Raw genomic sequence first — 23944 nt, forward strand, 5'->3', positions numbered from 1 at the left:
GCACCATTTTTCTGAGTTCCGGCAAACAACCCAAGTGTCTAACACAGGGGCGGCCAACTCCAGTTCTCAAGGCCACCAACAGGGTTTTAAGGATATGCCTGCTTCAGCACAGGTGGCACAATCAGTGGCTCAGTCAAAGACTGAGCCACCTGTCCTGAAGCAGGGATACCCCAAACTTGACCTTTTGGTAGCCCTTGAAGACTGGAGTTGTCCAGTCAATGACTGGGCCACTGATTGGGCCACCTGTGCTGAAGCAGGGATATCCTGATCTTTACTTCTTGGTGTCCCTTGTGGAATCGAGTTGGCCACTCCTGATGTAACATTTTAATAATGTAATATTACATGTGGTTCGTGCCCAAGAGGAGGGGTCCCACTTGTAGTGAATTGTTGGAATGCCTGGGACACTAAAACATGTCCCAAATATTCCACCCACGCTGTCCTTTGTCTGCTGCATGCAGGAGAAGACTGGAGATGTCGGGATGGGAGGCTTATTGCGGGGGTGCGCAAACCTTATTGCGGGGGTGCGCAAACTGGGGGGCGCTCCCCTGCTGGGATATTTTCTGGGGTGGGTGCGGCGCTCACAGGGGCCCCCACACTCTTCCCGAAGGCATTTAAATGAAATGCCGGGAGAGTGGCGAAGGCCTCTGAGGGTCCTTTACCTTGTCTCAGACGGCTACTGGTGACGCAGTGTCAAATGACGCTGTGGGGTCACGTGACGCTGCGTTGCCATGGCGTCAGAACGCCAGAGCCAAGGTAAGGAGGGGGGCATCAGCAGGGGGGGCAGAGCCGGCAGGGGGCGCAGGAGAGAAAGATTGCGCACCCCTGCCTAATTGTACCCCCTCTTGTAGCAAATGGGATAACGGCCGCAGGCAGCTGGGCTGACTAAAATGCATGTCACTTCAGTGGCACATGAATAAAACACATAGTCTTATACAAGGCCCATTCCCAGTCCCCTGATCACCACATGCAGTCTGCCAACCACAAGCCTGTGAATCCTGTCACCGCCTGTTAAATAAATGCCAGGCATTGCTAACAGCAGGGGGGAATTCAGCTGAGCACGCTGGGAATGTCATTCCATGTAAGACGCCATGTGATGTCTTCTTATCCAGATCCTCTGTGCTGATACCACTCAGAGCGGGTACAGCAGTGTCATTATCTTACTCTCTGTGAGGTTAAGCCTGCGCTGTCACTGTTTTGCTACTGCGTCCTTTACAGAGTGGGGTCTCAGCACCATCCCCACCATGGCCCAGGTCCCTAGCACGTGGCATGGCTGTCCATGTGCGTTAAATATAGCTGCATTTCCCCCCTCCCTGGGGACGCTCTCTTATTCTCTCCCACACTAGCTCCTCACAGGTGACCTGCATTGACCAGCTGCTCCTTGTCATTCTCTCAGTAATCTACAGGGACCTGCAGGCGTTTGTCCATCACGTCACGCTATCAAGTCGTGGATCCTTGTGCACTGAGGGCTCTCAGTCAGTATCCTGTGAGTTCTTTGCATTCCAGTGGAGCTGACCGCTTCGTGTCTTTCCATCCCCTTGTTAAAATGTAGTATCTTCCGTAGACTGTATATATAGGTGAGAGATTGTCATGCTTTTAAGGGTGTAGTTCCACTTAGCTCCCCAAAAATGTCAACAATTTAGCCAGGTAAAAGTCTTCCTTCATTTTTTTTTTAATCATGTTTAAAGTGAACATTTGACTGTTTCAGTTTCTTTGGATGTTGAGAGCTTTTCTTTTTAACACCAGGTCTGAAGAGAGGGGAGTACGCTCCCCTTGTTATCACTGAGACTTCCTGGGATTAAGCTACAACGTGACATTATCCACTTTCTACTAGCTAAATGTTCTCTGTACAATGCTATACTTCCCTTATAAAGCTGTCCGTGTGCTGCAATATGTTGCTGGCCCGTCAGGCAGCAAACCCCAGGATGCTGCTCTAAATAACACAGGTGTGTATATGAACCTAAAACTAATTTCCAATGCAGTGCCTGGAATAAAGAAGTGCAGACAGACAGAGCCGCATAGTGCTGTATATTCTTACAAGTATATGAAACAAAGTAACTAAATGCACTCAGTACAATGTTTCAACTTTCTCAAATAGCCCATCAGTTTTATTTCTGCAGCCTGGGCGGTGGGGGTCTGTCAGGGTCTTAGTGATGGGGAGGGTGTGAGCCTCCGCTGTGAGTGTCAGGGTCTCAGTAATGGGGAGGGTGTAAGCCTCCGCTGTGGGGGTCTGTCAGGGTCTTAGTGATGGGGAGGGTGTGAGCCTCCGCTGTGAGTGTCAGGGTCTTAGTGATGGGGAGGGTGTCAGCCTCTGCTGTGGGGGTCTGTCAGGGTCTTAGCAATGGGGAGGGTGTGAGCCTCCGCTGTGGGTGTCAGGGTCTTAGTGATGGGGACGGTGTGAGTCTCCGCTGTGGGGGTCTGTCAGGGTCTTAGTGATGGGGAGGGTGTGAGCCTCGGCTGTGGGGGTCTGTCAGGGTCTTAGTGATGGGGAGGGTGTGAGCCTCTGCGGTGGGGGTCTGTCAGGGTCTTAGCGATAGGGAGGGTGTGAGCCTCCGCTATGGGGGTCTGTCAGAGTCTTAGTGATGGGGAGGGTGTGAGCCTCCGCTGTGGGGGTCTGTCAGGGTCTTAGTGATGGGGAGGGTGTGAGCCTCCGCTGTGGGTGAGTGTTAGTGATGGGGAGGGTGTGAGCATCCGCTGTGGGTGAGTCTTAGTGATGGGGAGGGTGTGAGCCTCCGCTGTGGGTGAGTCTTATTGATGGGGAGGGTGTGAGCCTCCGCTGTGGGTGAGTCTTAGTGATGGGGAGGGTGTGAGCCTCCGCTGTGGGGGTCTGTCAGAGTCTTAGTGATGGGGAGGGTGTGAGCCTCCGCTGTGGGGGTCTGTCAGAGTCTTAGTGATGGGGAGGGTGTGAGCCTCCGCTGTGGGGGTCTGTCAGGGTCTTAGTGATGGGGAGGGTGTGAGCCTCCGCTGTGGGGGCCTGTCAGAGTCTTAGTGATGGGGAGGGTGTGAGCCTCCGCTGTGGGTGTCTGTCAGGGTCTTGGTGATGGGGAGGGTGTGAGCCTCCGCTGTGGGTGTCTGTCAGAGTCTTAGTGATGGGGAGGGTGTGAGCCTCCGCGGTGGGTGTCAGGGTCTTAGTGATGGGGCGGGTTTGAGCCTCCACTGTGGGTGTCTGTCAGAGTCTTAGTGATGGGGAGTGTGTGAGCCTCCGCTGTGGGTGTCTGTCAGGGTCTTAGTGATGGGGAGGGTGTGAGCCTACGCTGTGGGTGTCAGAGTCTTAGTGATGGGGAGGGTGTGAGCCTCCGCTGTGGGGTCTGTCAGAGTCTTAGTGATGGGGAGGGTGTGAGTCTCCACTGTGGGGGTCTGTCAGGGTCTTAGCTATGGGGAGGGTGTGAGCCTCCGCTGTGGGGGTCTGTCAGTGTCTTAGTGATGGGGAGGGTGTGAGCTTCCGCTGTGGGGGTCTGTCAGAGTCTTAGTGATGGGGAGGGTGTGAGCTTCCGCTGTGGGTGTCTGTCAGGGTCTTAGTGATGGGGAGAGTGTGAGCCTCCGCCGTGGGGGTCTGTCAGAGTCTTAGTGATGGGGAGGGTATGAGCCTCCGCTGTGGGTGAGTCTTAGTGATGGGGAGGGTGTGAGCCTCCGCTGTGGGGGTCTGTCAGAGTCTTAGTGATGGGGAGGGTGTGAGCCTCCGCTGTGGGGGTCTGTCAGAGTCTTAGTGATGGGGAGGGTGTGAGCCTCCGCTGTGGGGGTCTGTCAGGGTCTTAGTGATGGGGAGGGTGTGAGCCTCCGCTGTGGGGGCCTGTCAGAGTCTTAGTGATGGGGAGGGTGTGAGCCTCCGCTGTGGGTGTCTGTCAGGGTCTTGGTGATGGGGAGGGTGTGAGCCTCCGCTGTGGGTGTCTGTCAGAGTCTTAGTGATGGGGAGGGTGTGAGCCTCCGCGGTGGGTGTCAGGGTCTTAGTGATGGGGCGGGTTTGAGCCTCCACTGTGGGTGTCTGTCAGAGTCTTAGTGATGGGGAGTGTGTGAGCCTCCGCTGTGGGTGTCTGTCAGGGTCTTAGTGATGGGGAGGGTGTGAGCCTACGCTGTGGGTGTCAGAGTCTTAGTGATGGGGAGGGTGTGAGCCTCCGCTGTGGGGTCTGTCAGAGTCTTAGTGATGGGGAGGGTGTGAGTCTCCACTGTGGGGGTCTGTCAGGGTCTTAGCTATGGGGAGGGTGTGAGCCTCCGCTGTGGGGGTCTGTCAGTGTCTTAGTGATGGGGAGGGTGTGAGCTTCCGCTGTGGGGGTCTGTCAGAGTCTTAGTGATGGGGAGGGTGTGAGCTTCCGCTGTGGGTGTCTGTCAGGGTCTTAGTGATGGGGAGAGTGTGAGCCTCCGCCGTGGGGGTCTGTCAGAGTCTTAGTGATGGGGAGGGTATGAGCCTCCGCTGTGGGTGAGTCTTAGTGATGGGGAGGGTGTGAGCCTCCGCTGTGGGTGAGTCTTAGTGATGGGGAGGGTGTGAGCCTCCGCTGTGGGGGTCTGTCAGAGTCTTAGTGATGGGGAGGGTGTGAGCCTCCGCTGTGGGGGTCTGTCAGAGTCTTAGTGATGGGGAGGGTGTTAGCCTCCGCTTTGGGTGTCTGTCAGAGTCTTAGTGATGGGGAGGGTGTGAGCCTCCGCTGTGGGGGTCTGTCAGAGTCTTAGTGATGGGGAGGGTGTGAGCCTCCGCTGTGGGGGTCTGTCAGCGTCTGTGATGGGGAGGGTGTGAGCCTCCGCTGTGGGTGTCTGTCAGAGTCTTAGTGATAGGATGGGTGTGAGCCTCCGCGGTGGGTGTCTGTCAGAGTCTTAGTGATAGGATGGGTGTGAGCCTCCGCTGTGGGGGTCTGTCAGGGTCTTAGTGATGGGGAGGGTGTGAGCCTCCGCTGTGGCTGTCTGTCAGGGTCTTGGTGATGGGGAGGGTGTGAGCCTCCGCTCTGGGTGTCACAGTCTTAGTGATGGGGAGGCTGTGAGCCTCCGCTTTGGGGGTCTGTCAGAGTCTTAGTGATGGGGAGGCTGTGAGCCTCCGCTGTGGGGGTCTGTCAGAGTCTTAGTGATGGGGAGGGTGTGAGCCTCCGATGTGGGTGTCAGGGTCTTAGTGATGGGGAGGGTGTGAGCATCCGCGGTGGGTGTCTATCAGAGTGAGTTTGGTGGTGTCTGGGACTGCAGCTTCAGCATATTCCCGCGCTCTCTTACCTGGTTTATAATGCAGGAAGCTGATTTTCTCCCACCGGTTCCCGGACGTGACCTGCAGCCATCAGCTACATCTGGAAACAGATTCTGAAACACGTTCTGTTTATCCGTAACACAGAAGAAATGACTGCAGGATAATACCCCATTAGCTGCGCTGTCCTGGAGCCAGCGGGAATGTCAGAAAGATGTGTTATCTCTTTACATCTTGAGTGACCCAGCCTCTGCGGCAGCACACGTCATCGCTACTGCGAGGCCTCGTGCTTACAGGAGTTCAGTACGCCATCTTCACTACCAAAACAAGCACGTAGATTATGACATTTATTTATAAAATGTTTTACCAGGATGTAATACATTGAGAGTTACCTCTCGTTTTCAAGTATGTCCTGGGCACAGAGTTAAGACAAATAATACATGGTTACATAAACGAACAGGGTATACATTATATACAAGACATTGCATGCACAGTTAATATATATTTTCTTATGGGCGTATGAAACAGTTACAGACCAGATTAAAGTGTGAGACAGCCTTAGATTTGAAAGAATTTAAACTGGTGGTGGATGTGAGAATCTCTGGTAGGTTGTTCCAGTTTTGCGGTGCACGGTAAGAGGAGGAGGAACGTCCGGATACTTTGTTGAGCCTTGGGACCATGAACAGTCTTTTGGAGTCTGATCTCAGGTGATATGTGCTGCATGTGGTAGGGGTGAGGAGCTTGTTCAGGTAGGCGGGTAGTTTGCCCATGAAGAATTTAAAGGCAAGACAGGAAAGGTGAACTTTGCGCCTAGACTCTAGTGATGACCAATCTAGTTCTTTGAGCATTTCGCAGTGATGTGTGTTGTAGTTGCATTGGAGAACAACACAACAAATTGAATTGTAGAGGGTGTCAAGTTTGCTAAGGTGGGTTTGAGGTGCCGAGCCATATACTATGTCTCCATAGTCAATAATTGGCATTAGCATCTGCTGTGCAATACGCTTTCTGACCAGGAGACTTAGGGAGGATTTGTTCCTGTAAAGTACCCCTAGTTTGGCATAGGTCTTGGTTGTCAGGGTATCAATGTGCATCCCGAATGTTAAGTGGGAGTCAAATCATAAGCCCAGGTATTTAAAACTAGTAACAGGAGTTAGGGTGGTGTTAGCGTTGGTTCTAATCGGGAGATCAGTCGCTGGAAGCTTTAAAAATTTAGTCTTGGTCCCAAATACCATAGCGATGATGTCATGGGCCCACCAGACGGACATACGCCATGATGTACTAGTGACAGCCTGGTGCACCCAAAGGGTTAAAAGGCGCAGGGAAAAACCGCTTCCTTTTTATGTCTGTAAGCAGCTTTTTTGTGATATTTGCAATGCACGTGAACCTATTCTCTGCGATATAGCTGTGGGTAATATTTGGGCTTTCGGAGCTTCTCAGGACTCGCGCAAAGAGAGAAAACAAGTAAAATATTCCAACTGAATGCAGTTTTAGAATTAATGTGCAATAATGAAGTAAACTGAGGGGGAGAAATGGCGTAATAACCCTATCAGTGCCGGAGGGTGACGACATCTCTGAGGCCACAGACCCAATGCCACTTCTTCATCACTTGACCGCTTTTCAGAGTTTCTGTTCCGGACATCGGGTGGGCTGGATATGACAGGGAGGAGGGGGGGGGGTCTACTTCTCTCCTCTCCCCCCTAAAATACTAGTCAAGGCCAACGGTGTACGGTGTACGTTACATAGGGCTGTGGAGTGGCACTTTTCTAGATGTACACACATCATTAGGGCACTGAAGAGGTTAATGCAGAGCTTATGTTTTGGTGGGCAGGGGGGGAGGGGGGCGGCGCTTACACAGGCCCTGCGCTCTTCCCCACAACATTTAAATAAAATGCCGGGGGAGCGAGCGAGGCCTCTGGGTGTCTCTTACCTTCTCTCCGGCGGCTTCTGGCGACATGTCGCCATGTCAACGTGGTGTTAAATGACGCCGCGGGGTCCAATGGCAATGTTTGCCATGGCAACACAATGTCACATGATGTTGTGACATCAAATTACGTCGCCGTTGCCGGGGAAAAGTAAAGGGGTGGGTGGAAGGGGGCAAGCAGGGGGTAAAGCTAGCAGGGGGGCTCAAACAAAAAAGTTTGGGCACCCCTGCTATAGGGGAATGAGTATCTACGATTACAGGCTCAGTATGGTCCAAAGAAGTATACTTCTCCTCGCCTCCCTAAGGCCGCGCTTATAGTGCTGGCGACGGCGACGCGACCGATAACGTCACCTGTCGCCACCCGCAAAAGTTATAATTTAACTTTCAGCGACGTCGACAGGGTCATTGATTGGTTTACAGACAGTCACATGTGGCGACAGTCTGTAAAAAAAATCTAATTTAACCCGCTTCCAAATTTTTGGTCGCGACGTCGCGCTTACTATAAGCGCTGGCGACAGAGTCAATTGCTTTGTTTTGGAGCGATGTTGCGTCACAGGCACTATAAGCGCAGCCTTACCGTGGCGTATCGAGCCGTGAAGCTGCATAGACCAGGGCTTTATTTCCTTTTAAGAACCGCAGAACTATTTGAAAATGTATTGTGTGTGTGTATATATATATTTCTTTTTTAATAGCGGTACAGTTATTTGGGGTCTCCCAAATACTCACAGACAGCCGGAACCACCAAAAGACAGGAACTTAAAAGAACAATGGGGAAATCACAATGTGTCTCTCCCACACAGCCTTCCCATCCCCGTGTTCCCTGCGACCTCAGTGCATAGAGGAAACGGCTCTCAGCATTCACAAGCCCAGTTATAATTATTTCTGATCATATATTTCTTGCGATGGCTTCACTTGGGCGATATGTATCACTGTCTGGCCTATGCAAATGACAGTATGATCGCTCATCACATGCATGTACTGTATCATTCTTATTGGACTGTCGCTGTGAAGCCATACATTGTGCTGACCACAAAGCGCTGGTAACACAATCTGCTCCTTAGGGGCTTATTAAATAAGTCTTGTCACGTTGATCACACCGCGGTCGGCCAAAATGCCGGTCAGTGGGAATTTCGGCCCAGTCGCGGTGAGAGTGGACACTTCAAGGTTTATTGAGTAATTCTCTCAGTGAGCGGCCAGTCTCAGTGATATCAGTGTATATATATATATATATATATATATATATATTTATATATACGTGTGTGTGTGTGTGTGTGTGTGTGTGTGTGTGTGTGTGTGTGTGTGTGTGTGTGTGTGTGTGTGTGCGTGTGTGCGTGTGTGCGTGTGTGCGTGTGTGCGTGTGTGCGTGCGTGTGTGCGTGTGTGCGTGTGTGCGTGTGTGCGTGTGTGCGTGTGTGCGTGTGTGCGTGTGTGTAATAAAACCAGCAAGTACTCCAATGTAGATATCCAGAATGGCCTGGTGCTAGTCCCATAAATAATGTAAAGTACTCCCTTGATAAAGGTCCTGTCCCTAGGACCGAAACGTCGGTGACTGTGCCTGCTTTTGAATACAATTCTACTTGTGATGTTACCCTGAGTGCTGTCTCTTCCTTATTTTGTGTTCCGTGGATCCCCTGGATCTTCTGGTCTGCCTGGTAAGGAGCCTTGCTATATATATATATATAAATCAATGCTCCTTACCAGGCAGATCCAGGAGATCTACTGTATGTATATATATATATATATTTTTTTTTTTACAGTAAACATATAAATTGGTCTGAGACATTAAGAGAATTCTGTAATTCCCATTATGAAATCATCCGTATTAACTTGATCACAGTCAGGAGATTGGTTATTGTCAGATGATCATCACATTTAGGGCCAGACGTCGGGAAGTCTCGTAGCGCGGGGATTATCTCCGGCACTGCGATAACACTCAAAGGATTGGAATGAGAGTTTGCTTGGCAATCACAGTGCAGCAGAACCGAGGGCGGTGGGAAAGCTGCAGTGTGTGTGTGTGTGTGTGTGTGTGTGTGTGTGTGTGTGTGTGTGTGTGTGTGTGTGTGTGTGTGTGTGTGTGTGTGTGTGAAGGCTACCACCACATCTGTAATTCAGTAGTTTATACTTCCCCTTTCTGAAAATGGCCGCAAAATCTGGCGGGCCCCGCAGTCCTGTAGGACGCCGTGACGTCATCTGTTGGGGGCCATTTATATCTTCGGGGAAAACTTTCTAGGGTGCACGGGCCGCTCCACTCTGTAATGTTACGCTGGGGAGGGGGATATGTTACCGGGTCATAGACTCTGTATACATTAGTAGGAGGTGGCAGTATGCCTGCTTTCCAGTATACGAGGAATTAACCCAGCTGATTAAGCAGTCCACAGGTGATCCTAATTGAGTAAGCTCACCTGCTTTTAAAAGAGGAAATGCCTCTGGGCAGCAGTCTCTCAGACACTGAGAGAGGACAGAGGAGAGCTGACAGACAGACACAGGCTGCCCATATTGATCCTGTCCCGAGGGGAAATAAAGCTCCCAGGTAAGGAGCCAACTGGTGTTATTGAACATTGTTGGTCTGGTCTAGGTTTATTTATTTATAAAATGTTTTAACAGGAAGTAATTCATTGAGAGTTACCTCTCGTTTCCAAGTATGTCCTGGACATAGTTAATATGACAAATAATACATGTTACAAATACATAGTTACATAAGTGAGCAGTGTTATACATTATATACAAGACATTCCATGCACAGTTAGAGAAGATGTATATTATAAGCGTATGTAACAGTTACAGACCAGGTTAAAATGTGAGACCGCTTTTAGTTTTGAAAGAACTTAAACTGGTGGCGGCTGTGAGAGTCTCCGGTAGGTTGTTCCAGTTTTGGGGTGCACGGTAAGAGAAGGAGGAGCGGCCGGATACTTTGTTGAGCCTTGGGACCATGAAAAGTCTTTTGGAGTCTGATCTCAGGTGATAGGTGCTGCATGTGGTAGGGGTGAGGATCTTGTTCAGGTAGCTGGGTAGCTTGCCCAGAAAGTATTTGAAGGCAAGACAGGAAAGGTGAACTTTGCACCTAGACTCGAGTGACAACCAATCTAGTTCTTTGAGCATTTCGCAGTGATGTGTGTTGTAGTTGCATTGGAGAACGAGACGACAAATTGAATTGTAGAGGGTGTCAAGTTTGCTAAGGTGGGTTTGGGGTTCCGAGCCATATACAGGCATACCCCGCTTTAAGTACACTCACTTTAAGTACACTCGCGAGTAAGTACATATCGCCCAATAGTCAAACGGCAGCTCACGCATGCGCCTGTCAGCACGTCCTGAACAGCAAAGTTGAACTCCCTACTTGCACCGAAGCTGTGCGCAAGCGGGGAGACTATAGAGCCTGTTACAAATGCATTATTTACATCAGTTATGCACGTATATGATGATTGCAGTACAGTACATGCATGGATAAATGGAAAAAAGGGAGTGCTTCACTTTAAGTACATTTTCGCTTTACATACATGCTCTGGTCCCATTGCGTACGTTAATGCGGGGCATGCCTGTACTATGTCTCCATAGTCGATAATTTGCATTAGCTTCTGTTGTGCGATACGCTTTCTGACCAGCAGACTTAGGGAGGATTTGTTCCTGTAAAGTACCCCTAGTTTGGCATAGGTCTTGGTTGTCAGGGTATCAATGTGCATCCCGAATGTTAAGTGGGAGTAAAACCATAAGCCCAGGTATTTAAAACTAGTGACAGGTGTTAATGTGGTGTTAGCTTTGGTTCTGATCTGGAGCTCAGTCACTGAAAGCCTTTAAAATGTAGTCTTGGTCCCAAATACCATTTGTTACAGTCTTGTCAGTGTTTAAAAACAGTTTGTTTTGGGAAATCCAGTTTTCGAGTCTCAAAAAGTCAGACTGAAGATTAGCTATGAAAAAGTGATACTGCGCTCAACGATTCGTGGTATAATGTGTAAATATACCAATACCCTTAAATAAAAGTGATTTAAATGTGATCAGTTTAAACATCAATATAGTGATGAACTTAACCAAAATAAAGTGCTGTGATAAAACCAAATCAATGTTGTTAATTAAACCTGTTCCATTCAGGTTAAGTGTAGATGAGGTAACTGCTGCTGTTCTCGTTGGATGGCTCCACAAGCCAAAACTAGAACAAAAAACAAAGAGAGAACAGCGCAAGACCTCATAGTGTAGTATATAAATAATTTGTATTAATTTCATTCAGCAGGTAAATATTGCACGTACATCAATCAAATAAATATTAGGCATGACATGTTAAGGACATGTTACCACAACAGCTACCAGCATGGAATCACTCGGTACTCGGCTGGACTGGGAGATAAAAGAACTCTTGCCTCTCCCTGGATGTTCTTGGGTTCCTCCCCCCTCAGACAGTGCTCGTCTCACCAAATGGGGAACCGCAGTGCCGCCGAGACGAGACCTGCTCCACGCTGATGCTGTGTCTCTTGCTTCCTAGTGCGCACTACTGACGTCACTGGTGGCGTCCCGTCTCCAAGTTACACCACGCATCGGCAGCACTGCGATTCCCCATTTGGAGACGGGACGCCCCGAATGACGTCAATAGTGCGCACTGGGAAGCAAGAGACATAGCATCAGCGTGGAGTAGGTCTCGTCTCGTGTTGGCGGCACTGCAGTTCCCCATTTGGTGAGACGAGCACTGTCTGAGGGGAGAGGAACCCAAGAACATCCAGGGGGAGACAAGAGTTCTTTTATCTTCCAGTCCAGCCGAGTACCGAGTGATTCCATGCTGGTAGCTGTTGTGGTAACATGTCATGCCTAATATTTATTTGATTGATGTACTGTATGTGCAGTACTTACCTGCTGAATGAAATGAATACAAATTATTTATATACTACACTATGAGGTCTTGCGCTGTTCTCTCTTTTTGTCTTTTGAAGGTTAGCTAGCCAGCCAGGTAGATAGACTGCACGTTTGTTTAATTAGTTCTCCTAACGGGGATAGGCTTTTGGTTTTGATGTTTTGTTTTTCTTAAAGGGACAGAGCACCCATTGTTTTGTTATATTTTTGGACAATTAAAACCACCACCGTATTATTTCACCGGAAGAATTGTGTTGCCTCCTCACTAACCACGGTCATCCTGCCACAAGGGATAAATGTTAATATGGATAAGAAGCACAAAGTGACATTGTGTGCTCATTTGCAAGACATTACCCAGAATCCCTGGCTGCAGTAGAAGCACTGTATGCTAAAGGGTCAATTATACCAGGTGCTGCAGGGCGGCAGCACTATTCTGTGATGTCACCCAGCGCTGCCGCAGAGGGGCATCTTGATTATACCGGGGAGGGAGGGCAGAGGAGTCTTAGAGGTGTGGCGGAGGCGTGGCCGTGAGCGGTTTACCCTCATTGGCTGAACCGCTCACGTGACGCAGCCGTTGTTTCAAGAAAACAATGTTGCCAATCTCTTCAGGAGACTGCCGCCCTGCAGCTCCACGCGGCGCGCTGGTATGTAAAGCATCAGCAGATTTCAGCAGTTTGTTTTCCAGCCGCGCGTCGTCGCCGGCGACTTCTGGTATAATCACGGCCTAAGCCAGGGGTCCTCAACTCCAGACCTCAAGGTTCCCAAACCGGTCACATTTTCAGGGTATCCCACTTCCTGCCCAGGAGGCTTAAGCAGAGGCTCAGTCAAAGGCTGCACCACCTGTGCTGAAGCGGAGATATCCTGAAAACCTGACCTGTTGGGGGGGGGGGTCTTGAGGACTGGAGTTGAGGACCCCGGGCTTAGCATACAGTGCTTCTACTGCAGCCAGGAATTCTGGGTAAGGACTTACAAATGAGCACACAGTGTCAGGCTGAGCTCCCTTGTGCTAAGTGATAATGGGGAGATATCGAGCTGTCTGGGACATGCAAATGCACCACAAGTGGTACTGTTAGTTGCGGCTTTAATGTAGAAGAGAAGCGGTGTGGTTTATGTATACTGTAGAAGAGCCGTTGGGGAGTTACAACAAGTGTTTTGGATTACAAGCAACTGGGTGAGTGCAAACAAGACACTAACAAGATAAAAATCGCATATAATAAAGAAGTCGGACACCAAAGATCAAAGGATGATGGCAATAGTGCGGGGCGAGCTGAGGCGGGGCGAGCTGAGGCGGGGCGAGCTGAGGCGAGGCGAGCTGAGGCGGGGCAAGCTGAGGCGGGGCAAGCTGAGAGAGTGAGCTGAGGCGGGGCGAGCTGAGGCGGGGCAAGCTGAGAGAGTGAGCTGAGGCGGGGCGAGCTGAGGCGGGGCGAGCTGAGGCGGGGCGAGCTGAGGCGGGACGAGCTGAGGCGGGGCGAGCTGAGGCAGGGGTTGGGTTGATTTCTGTTAGCCCAGTGTTTTCCAACCTGGGGGGGTCCAAGTGACTTAAAAGGGCGTCACAGAGAGAGAGAGAGAGAGAGAGAGAGAGAGTAGGGCCACATATGCTGGGAGACACAGAAAGGGGAGGGCACAGTGACACACAGGGAGGTGGGGTCAGGAGCAGCGACTGAGAGTCTGATAAATGGAAATAATATATTCCACAAGTGAAAAGTCCTTATTCTTTCAAATAGGGTTTTGGAAATTGAAATCCCAAACCTTGGTATTCTTTCTTTGTGCCGGTAATACAGAACGGGGGTCCCAAAGATAAAACAACTGATTTTTTGGGGGGTGGGGAGAGGGTTGGGGGGGAAGCTTTTAAAAAGCTTGGGAACCGCTGTGAGATTTTCTCTACTGTCCCAGAGCTTATCTGGTCCTCTAGCTGGGAGAAGGTGTGTGACAGGTAAAGGAAACACTTGATTGATAATCCTTTCCCTATACAATGGGCACTTAAAATAAAAAAATCTGTTCATTTACAGGACACCATACAAATAAGAGATTCCTTATGCCTGTAAAATCTTTGTGAAATGCAGTATACACCATCCGCACAGCATAGTGTGAACAAGCTCCTCACCCCTACCACATGCAGCACTTATGTGAGATCTGACTCCAAAAGACTGCTCATGGTCCCACGGTTCAACAAAGTATCCGGCCGCTCCTCCTTCTCTTACCGTGCACCCCAAAACTGGAACAATCTACCTGAGACTCTCACAGCCACCACCAGTTTAAGTTCTTTCAAAACTAAGGCTGTCTCACATTTTAATCTGGTCTGTAACTGTTTCATACGCCCATAATATATATTTTCTTTAACTGTACATGCAATGTCTTGTATATAATGTATACCTTGTTCATTTATGTAACTGTATTTGTAACCATGTATTATTTGTCTTACTCTATGCCCAGGACATAGGTGAAAACGAGAGGTTACTTCCTGGTAAAAATATTTTATGAATAAATAAAATAAATAAATATTACTGCTGCTCCTAGCTGAGGTTTCCATCGTGACGAGAGAGCATAGCAGCAAATAATGACACAAAACAATTGAGAAAAACACAATTGTAGGAATGTACTCTCTGCTTTTTCCTCTCCGCTGCCCTAAACAGACATGCTACCCCAGAGGGTCGCTATAAGGAAGTGTCTGGGGGCCTGAGTGTCTGAGAACTTCAGCCTGTTACATTTTGTACTCAACACTAGAGTAAACCAGAAGGCTTTGTTGGAGACTTCAAGTGTTTGGAGAATTTCCCATGACTGGCTATGCTTTTTACCCATTGCCCAGTCATTGTAGAACGAGTGATAAGATAAGCTAATATTTCCTTGTTGGGACATGGTCAGAATGGAGTCTCCTTTGGACAGCAGCCAAAATATAGAGGGAAAAACAAGAAGACACAAAAATGTGAACAGGTCACAGGGCAAAATTGATGAAGGGAAGATTCTGCTTGGGAATGTCTCCCGGAAACGTGAGCCCTGTGCATGCGGTTCTTTTCTTATCGGAAGTTCATGGGATCAATATTCAATTCTATATAGTATTCAATATCCTAAGAATATCATTTTAAATCAGACTCCTGAATAGATGTACCGGGATGTGATGGATGGAGCGATTTTTATTTTGCTTTTAAGAGAAGAGGTGGAAAATGAAAACACTGACGTATGAAAGGGATTACAGCACAATTGCTGTTTATGACAGGGAAAGCTGTAAACCTTGTAACAGACAATCCCTTCTGAAAGTATTTTAACAAGAAGGAGCTAACAATTATCACCTAGCATGTCTTCATTTCCTTATTGATTCAAAAGTCAATATCCATATCCACCGTCTTTAAAGCAGCAGTGCAATCTGCCATTTTAATTTTTCCTTTAATATGTGTATCCATACAATCCACACAATGATAAGTAATTAGCTAAGTTGAAGATCGATCGGTGAAGATTTGACTCAGGGGTTCACTAAATGGCTGTCAGTGCAGCAGAAGAGGACCAAAGATGCAAAGTTCTGTGGGGAAGATCATGTGACCAGGCAGTCAGTAGATACAATTGGTGCACTGCTAGAGAGAGGGCAGGGCTCAAAAAGGGGTGTGCCAGAGCCTGTTTCGGAAGAGGAAGGCGATGTGACTTTGTATAGGGTTGCTATAGAAACAAAAAATGCTCCTTACATTATAATACAGTTTTTTTTTTAAATACTACAAGTATTTTCTCATAGTACAGAACTGATTTGTTTAAAAAACCATCCATGTAGAATATTGCTTGGTCTGCAGCTTTAATATCTTATTTACTTTGTTTTGCAGGGGAAGTCAGTGGAGAGCGGCTCAGCAGAAGAGAAACCCACACCGTCAGTGGCTAAACTTGCAGGGATATTTGGTGATCAAGTGAACAGCACTAAAAAGGAGGTAAGTACCGTGTTCAGAATTATGGTGGTATGTCACCCTTCCAACTCTCATGGGAAGCAGTCAGCCTGAACGGCTTCTAATCAGTCTGGATTTTGTATTTAGCCATCCTGATAGGCATCCACTATTTTGCTTATCTAGGTTCCCATTGGCCCCAATGAGGTCCTGAGGTCCAGGATGTATAGACTAGGGAGGGGTCCTGAACCTTTCCCCGTGCGCACCCCTGCCTGCTCTCCTTGGCGCCTCGCGCCCCCCCCTCCTGCTCAGCCCCGGTGTCAAATGATGTGTGTGGTCATGTGACATCACGCTGCCATGATAACGTGACATCACGTGACCCGCGACGTCATTTGATACTGGGTTACCATGATGACGCATCGCTGGAAGGGAAGTGTATTATAGAGGCCTCACGTGATCCCTCGGCATTTAATTTAAATGCCTCGGGGGAGAGTGCGGGACCTCTAACTGCCGCATCCCCACCTGGTATAGACCATATTAATGTACTTACCGGCCTCTCTATTTCCAGCAATATATGTACTAATACTGCCGTATTAACAGTGCTGATCAAAGGATGATCAGAAAGATTTCCCCCTCTATTGAGCACTCAATCCTTTATGTAGTCTAAAGTTGGACATAAATGGTCCTGCAGGACCATTTATGTCCAACTTTAGACTACATAAAGGATTGAGTGCTCAATAGAGGGGGAAATCTTTCTGATCATCCTTTGATCAACACTGTTAATATCATAACAATATCCTCACAATATCCTCCAGAGCACCTATCACTTTATTACTATTTTTCTGTATTATTTATGGTGATTGCGGTCTCACTCACTTATTCTCTAATACTGCCGTAGTAAGTACTCGCGTTACTTCACGTTCTACAGAGCAGCAGTAGAATGCGGTAAACACTGTGACCGCGATATCACCATTCTCACAGGGACATACATTCTTTGTGCAAAGCGCCATCATTTAAGCGCCCAGAGGTACATCAATACTTCTAAGGCATAGATCTATACTACACTACCGTGCTCACCTCCTTTGGGAAGTGGCCCTTTGATACTGAAGAAACACCCAATGAGCCTGTCATATGGATACTTCACTGCACTACCAGCTTAGAAGAAGAACTGTCAACTTGGTTACGGAGTAGTATCCATACTAGCAGAGAGCTTGCCAAGCCGGCACCGTTGTATCCTCTCTAAACCACAACCGATTGGATTTCACATATGATACAGAGACTCTGACTGTGATGCGATGACCTGAATATCGGATATCTTTTTAATATTTCGCTTGCAATCAAGAAGGTTCTGTGAACATGTTCTGTGGGCATTAACCCTTTAATTTATACACGTTCGTTTTTTGCGTCGCCCATTCACTACCCTTCATTTATTTTTTGGAGCATAGCTCCCATTAAAGTGGTTTGTTATTTTAACATTACCCATGATCCTTCACACCATTGCGTTACACTTTGGGATGTGAGTGCTCTCATTGGTGGGGAATTCTTTCCCGTTCAGTGAGTAAAGACACTGAGAACAACGACACAGAGTTTGTCACCTGATTCAAATCCCGGTGTCAGCTCCTTGTGACCTTGGTTTTGAAGTGGGCAGTCCCTTGTGACCTTGGGCAGCTCACTTTATCTCCCTGTGCCTCAGGGAGATAAACACAGATTTCCAGCTCCTCTGGGCAGGGACTGTGTCTGTAATGATCTTATGTGCAGTGCTGCGTATACTGTAATTATGACGTGCTTTGAGTCCCATTGCGAGAAAAGTGCCATATGAAATACAAAGTTATTATAAAGGTATTATTTTGACCCTCCCTCTTCTGGTCACGTGGAGAGTGATTTCCCTGCCACAGAGCCCCCCGCCCCCAAATCCTTCCAAAATAACCGTTATCCTCCCCCACAACTTAATACAACCAGAACAAGGGTTGAGGGGGCTGTCCATCTTTGTCATGTTGCCCCTACCACAATAGGGCCCAGGGCCTTTTTTTATACAGTATCTATCCCAAACATTCTTCTGTTATTAGGCTTGATTTCCCCTCTCCCCCCACACTACCTCTGCTGGGGGGCTGTTCCATGCATCTACCTTTCCTCAAATCATGATCATTTGCCCTAGTGTTGATCTTTCTTGGAAAGGTGCCTCTCTCATGCACTTTGAGTATCTGAAAGTTTCCCTCATATACCAACTTTTCACATACTGTGTAACATCCGACTGTCCATCCTTACTGGTGTGTTACTGCACATTGCTTGGCAAATGTTAAAAAGACATATTGCGAGACATATATATTTGGGGGGGCTTCTGTTGGTGTCAAAACAATACCTGCGGCAGGGGTGGTCAAGTCTAGCCTTCAAGGGCCACCAACAGGTCAAGTTTTCAGGATATCCCTGCTTCAGCACAGGTGGCTCAATCAGTAGCTCAGGCATTGAGTGGCCAACTCCAGTCCTCAAGGGCCACCACAGGTCAGGTTTTCAGGATATCCGTGCTTCAGCACAGGTGGCTCAATCAGAGGCTCGGTCTTCAACTGAGCCACCTGTGCTGAAGCAGGGATAACCTGAGACCCTGACCTGTTAGTGGCCCTTGAGGACTGAAGTTGGCTGCCCTTGCCTTAGGTAATGTATTTTGTCTCTGGGTTTCTTTGGTTGGCCTATCTGCATGATTTCAGATCGTCTTCACATTGGAAACCCCTTTTTCTAAAGAGTGTCAGGTCCTGAGATTTGGCATCAGCAGCCACTGTGTAAGTGGCAGAAGACACTACTGGTAGATACCACGCTGGCATCGGATTGGTTACAATACTTGCACTGCCTGACTCTCCTGCAATGTACTGCCTGACTCTCCTGCAATGTACTGCCTGACTCTCCTGCAATGTACTGCCTGACTCTCCTGCAATGTACTGCCTGACTCTCCTGCAATGTACTGCCTGACTCTCCTGCAATGCACTGCCTGACTCTCCTGCAATGTACTGCCTGACTCTCCTGCAATGTACTGCCTGACTCTCCTGCAATGTACTGCCTGACTCTCCTGCAATGTACTGCCTGACTCTCCTGCAATGCACTGCCTGACTCTCCTGCAATGCACTGCCTGACTCTCCTGCAATGCACTGCCTGACTCTCCTGCAATGCACTGCCTGACTCTCCTGCAATGTACTGCCTGACTCTCCTGCAATGTACTGTCTGACTCTCCTGCAATGTACTGCCTGACTCTCCTGCAATGTACTGCCTGACTCTCCTGCAATGTACTGCCTGACTCTCCTGCAATGTACTGCCTGACTCTCCTGCAATGCACTGCCTGACTCTCCTGCAATGCACTGCCTGACTCTCCTGCAATGTACTGCCTGACTCTCCTGCAATGCACTGCCTGACTCTCCTGCAATGCACTGCCTGACTCTCCTGCAATGCACTGCCTGACTCTCCTGCAATCTGCTGCTCTTTGTTGCACCTGGAAATCTGAACACTATAGATCTGAGTATAATGCATTGTCGCTTGAGTAATCACTGTTTCCCCCCACCCCCTCCCACCCCACTCTGGACACTTATCATCCCTTTGTATTTGGGGTTGGATTACATCAGTCTGCGGTTTGTAACCAGTGAGCTGCTATTGCTGCAATCTGCAGTTTCTGTAGCAGTTCCTTCCTCCTTCATGTTATCGGTTTTCCTACCCTCCCTCCTCCATCTGACATTTCATCAAAGCCTTGTCAGTGCAACAATTAACCAAGTGAATATATCCACCCCAGCTGCACTATTTAACCGCTTCTGTGCCTGGTTAATCTATCATGTCGATAGAAAAAACACCCGCTGTATCTACTGTGCGTGTAACCCTCCCTGTGTGGCTCCTTGGGAGGTTACATAGGATAGTCGCTCTATTTGGCTTACTCAGTGTGTTGCCTTATCAGGGTGCTGGGTCCCTGCAGCTGGGTGGTAATGGAGGGAGGTGGTGATGGAGAGAGGATGGGCGCCAGGAACTTTATAGTTATGAAGAAGATTGGGTTTATTTGCAGGTATTTATATTGACAAACATCCCCAGATGCCTTTCTGTATTCCTGGAGGGGCACAGCCTTGGAGTATACTGTACATAACTGCTAACAAGGATCACAGCAGAACCATCCATATCACTTACAGCATTAGTTACAGTCATTACAGGATCTGTTGAAAACATAATACATGGCATGTTAACACCATTCATACTGTCTATAAAGACATGGGAGTATTATGCATACCCCCATGTGTCTGTGGTCCGATCGCGGGACCACCCTAGACCAGGTGACCAACCCAGAAGCAGAGTGTGGCCAGGCCCCTGCCTGATTACTTTGCAACATACTATCTGATGGGGCAGGTGTTCAATATCTAACTCCTTCAGACCCTTTAACTCCTTACACCATGTGGTAAACCCAAAAGGGGGTTACATACGCGGGGCCCAAGACTAGAGTTTCCCCCGGGGCTGGCCGTGCCATCGGCCTAACGAGCCCCCCTCCTCACACAGTCACCCCCTTTCTTTTTCTCGGTCCTTCTCACACTCCCCACTCTCCCTCCATGTCGGCGGCCCTGGCTCTACCGTTAGTCTCACTGTTCACCATCGTGTGCGGATATAAATACATAAAATACAGATGTTGTGTGTTAAAATGTCTCCACATGAGGTTTTGCGCGTGCTTGGAAGCTCATCTATGCCTCAGTGACAGAGGAACTAAAAAGTACCTACTTTCAGATGCTATATGTTGGAGAGAGTACACGCGAACACTTGCAAAGACACGTGTGCTGAAACACGCACACTGATAGACAAATTCACACACAAAAAAGCTTGCCCTAAAATAACAGGGGGCAGGATAGAAATGGTACCTTTCATTGATGTGTTGGTTATACAGTCCCATATGGCAATATTGGACTTGCAATAAAGTCTAAAGCACTTACACATGTAACACTGTTCATACATTATGTAATATTTGTTTTATTGCATAAGGTATATTTAATCGCTTCTCCATTTGAAAGCTAACTCAGAGCAGCACAGCATTAGGTAACATGGATGTTTCAGTCCGTGCAGCTGTGTTTAAGGGCCTTATACAAAGCTGAACCAGCTTCAGAAGTGCAGGCCTCACCGTTACATATTTACAATGGGGGATATTTTAAGGACCCTACCCCCCTCTATTTATGAGAACGGGATGTTTAGGGAGGCTGTAATACAGTTACAGTCCCTGCTAATCTTCTGCTTCTTCTGGGATAACAGGTACAGTGGCTTGTGGGCCTAAATAATTACCAAGGCGAGGATTCATTAAGCGCTGATACCCTGTATCTCGCTGTGACCCTGCGTTATCTGCCATTCTGTGTAATGGCATGTAACGCGGGGTCGCGGTATTACAGCTTAGTGAATCTGCCCCTATGTCTTCTCATACACCACACCTGAACGTACATATGTGATACTCTGTGTGACACATGGGACACGCTGTGTGACACATGGGACACGCTGTGTGACACATGGGACACGCTGTGTGACACATGGGACATGCTATGTGACACATGGGACACTCTGTGTGACACATGGGACACTCTGTGTGACACATGGGACACTCTGTGTGACACATGGGACACTCTGTGTGACACATGGGACACTCCATGTTACCAGCTAACATTGTTTTGTTTTTTTGTGTAGACACCGCCCCATAAACCGACCCGAAGGAAGCCCCCCTGCTCGCTTCCTCTGCACAAGGCCGAGGTCACACACAATGACGATGAGGTAAGAGTGTAGCCCTGTGCTGGGAATGAGCCCCCTTGCTGTGCCCTGTGCTGGGAATGAGCCCCCTTGCTGTGCCCTGTGCTGGGAATGAGCCCCCTTGCTGTGCCCTGTGCTGGGAATGAGCCCCCTTGCTGTGCCCTGTGCTGGGAATGAGCCCCCTTGCTGTGCCCTGTGCTGGGAATGAGCCCCCTTGCTGTGCCCTGTGCTGGGAATGAGCCCCCTTGCTGTGCCCTGTGCTGGGAATGAGCCCCCTTGCTGTGCCCTGTGCTGGGAATGAGCCCCCTTGCTGTGCCCTGTGCTGGGAATGAGCCCCCTTGCTGTGTTCCGGGCACCTCTGGAAACAAAGTGAATACCCTCCGGTTACATTATTTTTAACTTTGTTTTTTTTTTAACCTGGTTTTCCATTCTGGGCTTCTCAGTTCAGGAAATATTAACCTCTGATGTCCCGGTGCTTATGGGAAATAACAAATGAATTGCAGGCGATCCCGTGGATGGGAGGACGGAGTGCACCTGGGTAGTGGTGTGACAGTGCGTGTGCAGATCTGTGTATATCACTGTATGTAAGATACGTGTCAGTGTCTGTGTGTGTATCAGCATGTTAATGAGAGCGTGCTGTGTGCTGTGTGCGCATCAGATTGTCTGAATGTGTGTAACACACATTGGTCCGTATCTACTAAGCGCAGCTACGGCCGTGCCCATTCCAGCGGGTCTCAGACACCGCACCGCTTGTTCATTATGGGTAACTGTGTGCTGGTGAATTGATGCAGTAAAAGTTCAAGCGCATCAGTCGCTGGCGTTTGGGGTCAATATCTTTGAATGGCAGAGGGCACCATTAACCCCTTCACTGCTAGAGGGGCAGCAATTGGTTAAATATTAATTAACATTGTATGGAATTTTAACATTGAGCTAGTTCAGCTTAAATAGTTCATGTTACTGAGGGCGTCAGTTTTGCGCTGTTGGTTACATAGTTAGTGATGGCACCGAAGCCGTCTAGTCCTGTTAGGTCTGATACCGTTCCAGTCATTATGTTGGTGCCTTGGGCTAATTATCAACTCGATATAGTTGGTATGGAAATCCTTTTAGGAAGTGTGTGATGGGACTCGTTTAAATATACTTTGCATAACCATTAGCATATCTCCCAGTCGGTGTAACGCCTGTATGCCCGCAGACCTGGCCAGTCCCCAGTACAGCAGAGTTCAGGAGTAGCGAGGTACACGTAGTCAGACTGAGCCAAGATCAAAACCAAAGGAATCCAAACGGGCAGGGGCAGGAATCAGAGCTGAAACAGGAACAGAGCTGAAACAGGAACAGAGCTGAAACAGGAACAGGAACAGAGCTGGGCATAGACACTGCACACAGGAGCCACAGAGAAGCTATGCAGAGCAAGGAATGAAGGGACAGAGTGGGGTTATAAGGGAAGGCAGACCAATAGAAGCAAGGGGTGGAGCAGGGGTTTGTCTGGGTGTTTGCAGGGATAGGTGCAGGTGAGCAGGGGAGGAGACAGGGGAAGAATCCACCGCAATAGCCTGCAGCTGATGAGGGGCGGAGCCACGGTTGCGAGAGGGCTGGTAAAATGATCGGGTGCGCGCGCCCTCTGTAAGGCTGCCGTGCGCGCGCACCTATCGTGTGCCTGGGCGTGCGGCGTGTACTGCGGAGGAGCGGCTCGGCAAGGAAGAGGTAAGGGAGCGAGGGAGTGAAGGAGCGGAGCAAACAGCAGCAGTGGTACCTGCGGTGACGGGGACACGCTGAGAGGTGCGTGCCCCCTGATCCGTCACAGACGATCGGGTACGCGCGCCTTCTCCGAGGCTACCGCGTGCGCGGCCCGATCGCGTGCCTGGATGTGCGGCGTGCGCCGCGGAGGGACGGCTATGCGGGAAGGGGGTGAGAGATTGAGGGAGCAGGGAACCAGGGCAGCTAAGCGCAGTGGGGCTTGAGGTGACGGGGACGTGCTGAGAGGCAGTTGTCCCCCGATCCGTTACAGTCGGGTACTGTAGGTGTGCTCCTTTTCTAGCACAGGCGTCTCTCCCTAATTTATTTGGAGGGATAGATATATATATACACACTCACACACCCGGCGACTGCTAATAACATTTGAAGCGTGCATGCTTTTAACTATCTGAAAGCGGATTCTTCGTGCAATCCCCATGCGGATCTTAGTGTGCGGGACGGATTTTCTCAGAACGGATTTTGACAGTTTCACCCACTCCCTGGTGTGAAGTTATCGCAGTTTGTACTTGATCGAGAAGCCACACTGGAACCTGTGGTGTGGCTTATAAACCGGTCTGGGAGTTAGCAGCTAATTACTTTCATCTCATCATAAATAAATGCTATAATAATAACTTTATTTCATATAGGGCTTTTCTCCCAATGGGACTCAAAGCGCGTCACACTAACAGCCTAGTGCGCAGCACACACT

The 23944-nt window shown here is 49.0% G+C and overlaps 1 protein-coding gene across 2 annotated transcripts in view; it reads left to right on the forward strand.

Annotated features, from left to right (window-relative positions):
• The window catches only part of RCSD1 (RCSD domain containing 1), an 80782-nt gene that overhangs the window by 44324 nt on the left and 12514 nt on the right, over positions 1 to 23944 (forward strand). The window contains exons 1-3 of one of the 2 annotated variants that reach the window (XM_075593619.1): positions 11764 to 11852; positions 15715 to 15816; positions 21445 to 21528. In XM_075593619.1, coding sequence (XP_075449734.1) covers positions 11835 to 11852; positions 15715 to 15816; positions 21445 to 21528 — 204 coding nt within the window. In that variant the 5' untranslated portion in view covers positions 11764 to 11834. Of the gene's footprint in view, positions 1 to 11763; positions 11853 to 15714; positions 15817 to 21444; positions 21529 to 23944 lie in introns of those variants that run through there. The other variant, XM_075593620.1, reaches the window with a different exon arrangement.

The sequence above is a fragment of the Ascaphus truei genome, chromosome 3 (assembly GCF_040206685.1).
Source record: "Ascaphus truei isolate aAscTru1 chromosome 3, aAscTru1.hap1, whole genome shotgun sequence".
Classification (NCBI taxonomy): Eukaryota; Metazoa; Chordata; class Amphibia; order Anura; family Ascaphidae; genus Ascaphus; species Ascaphus truei.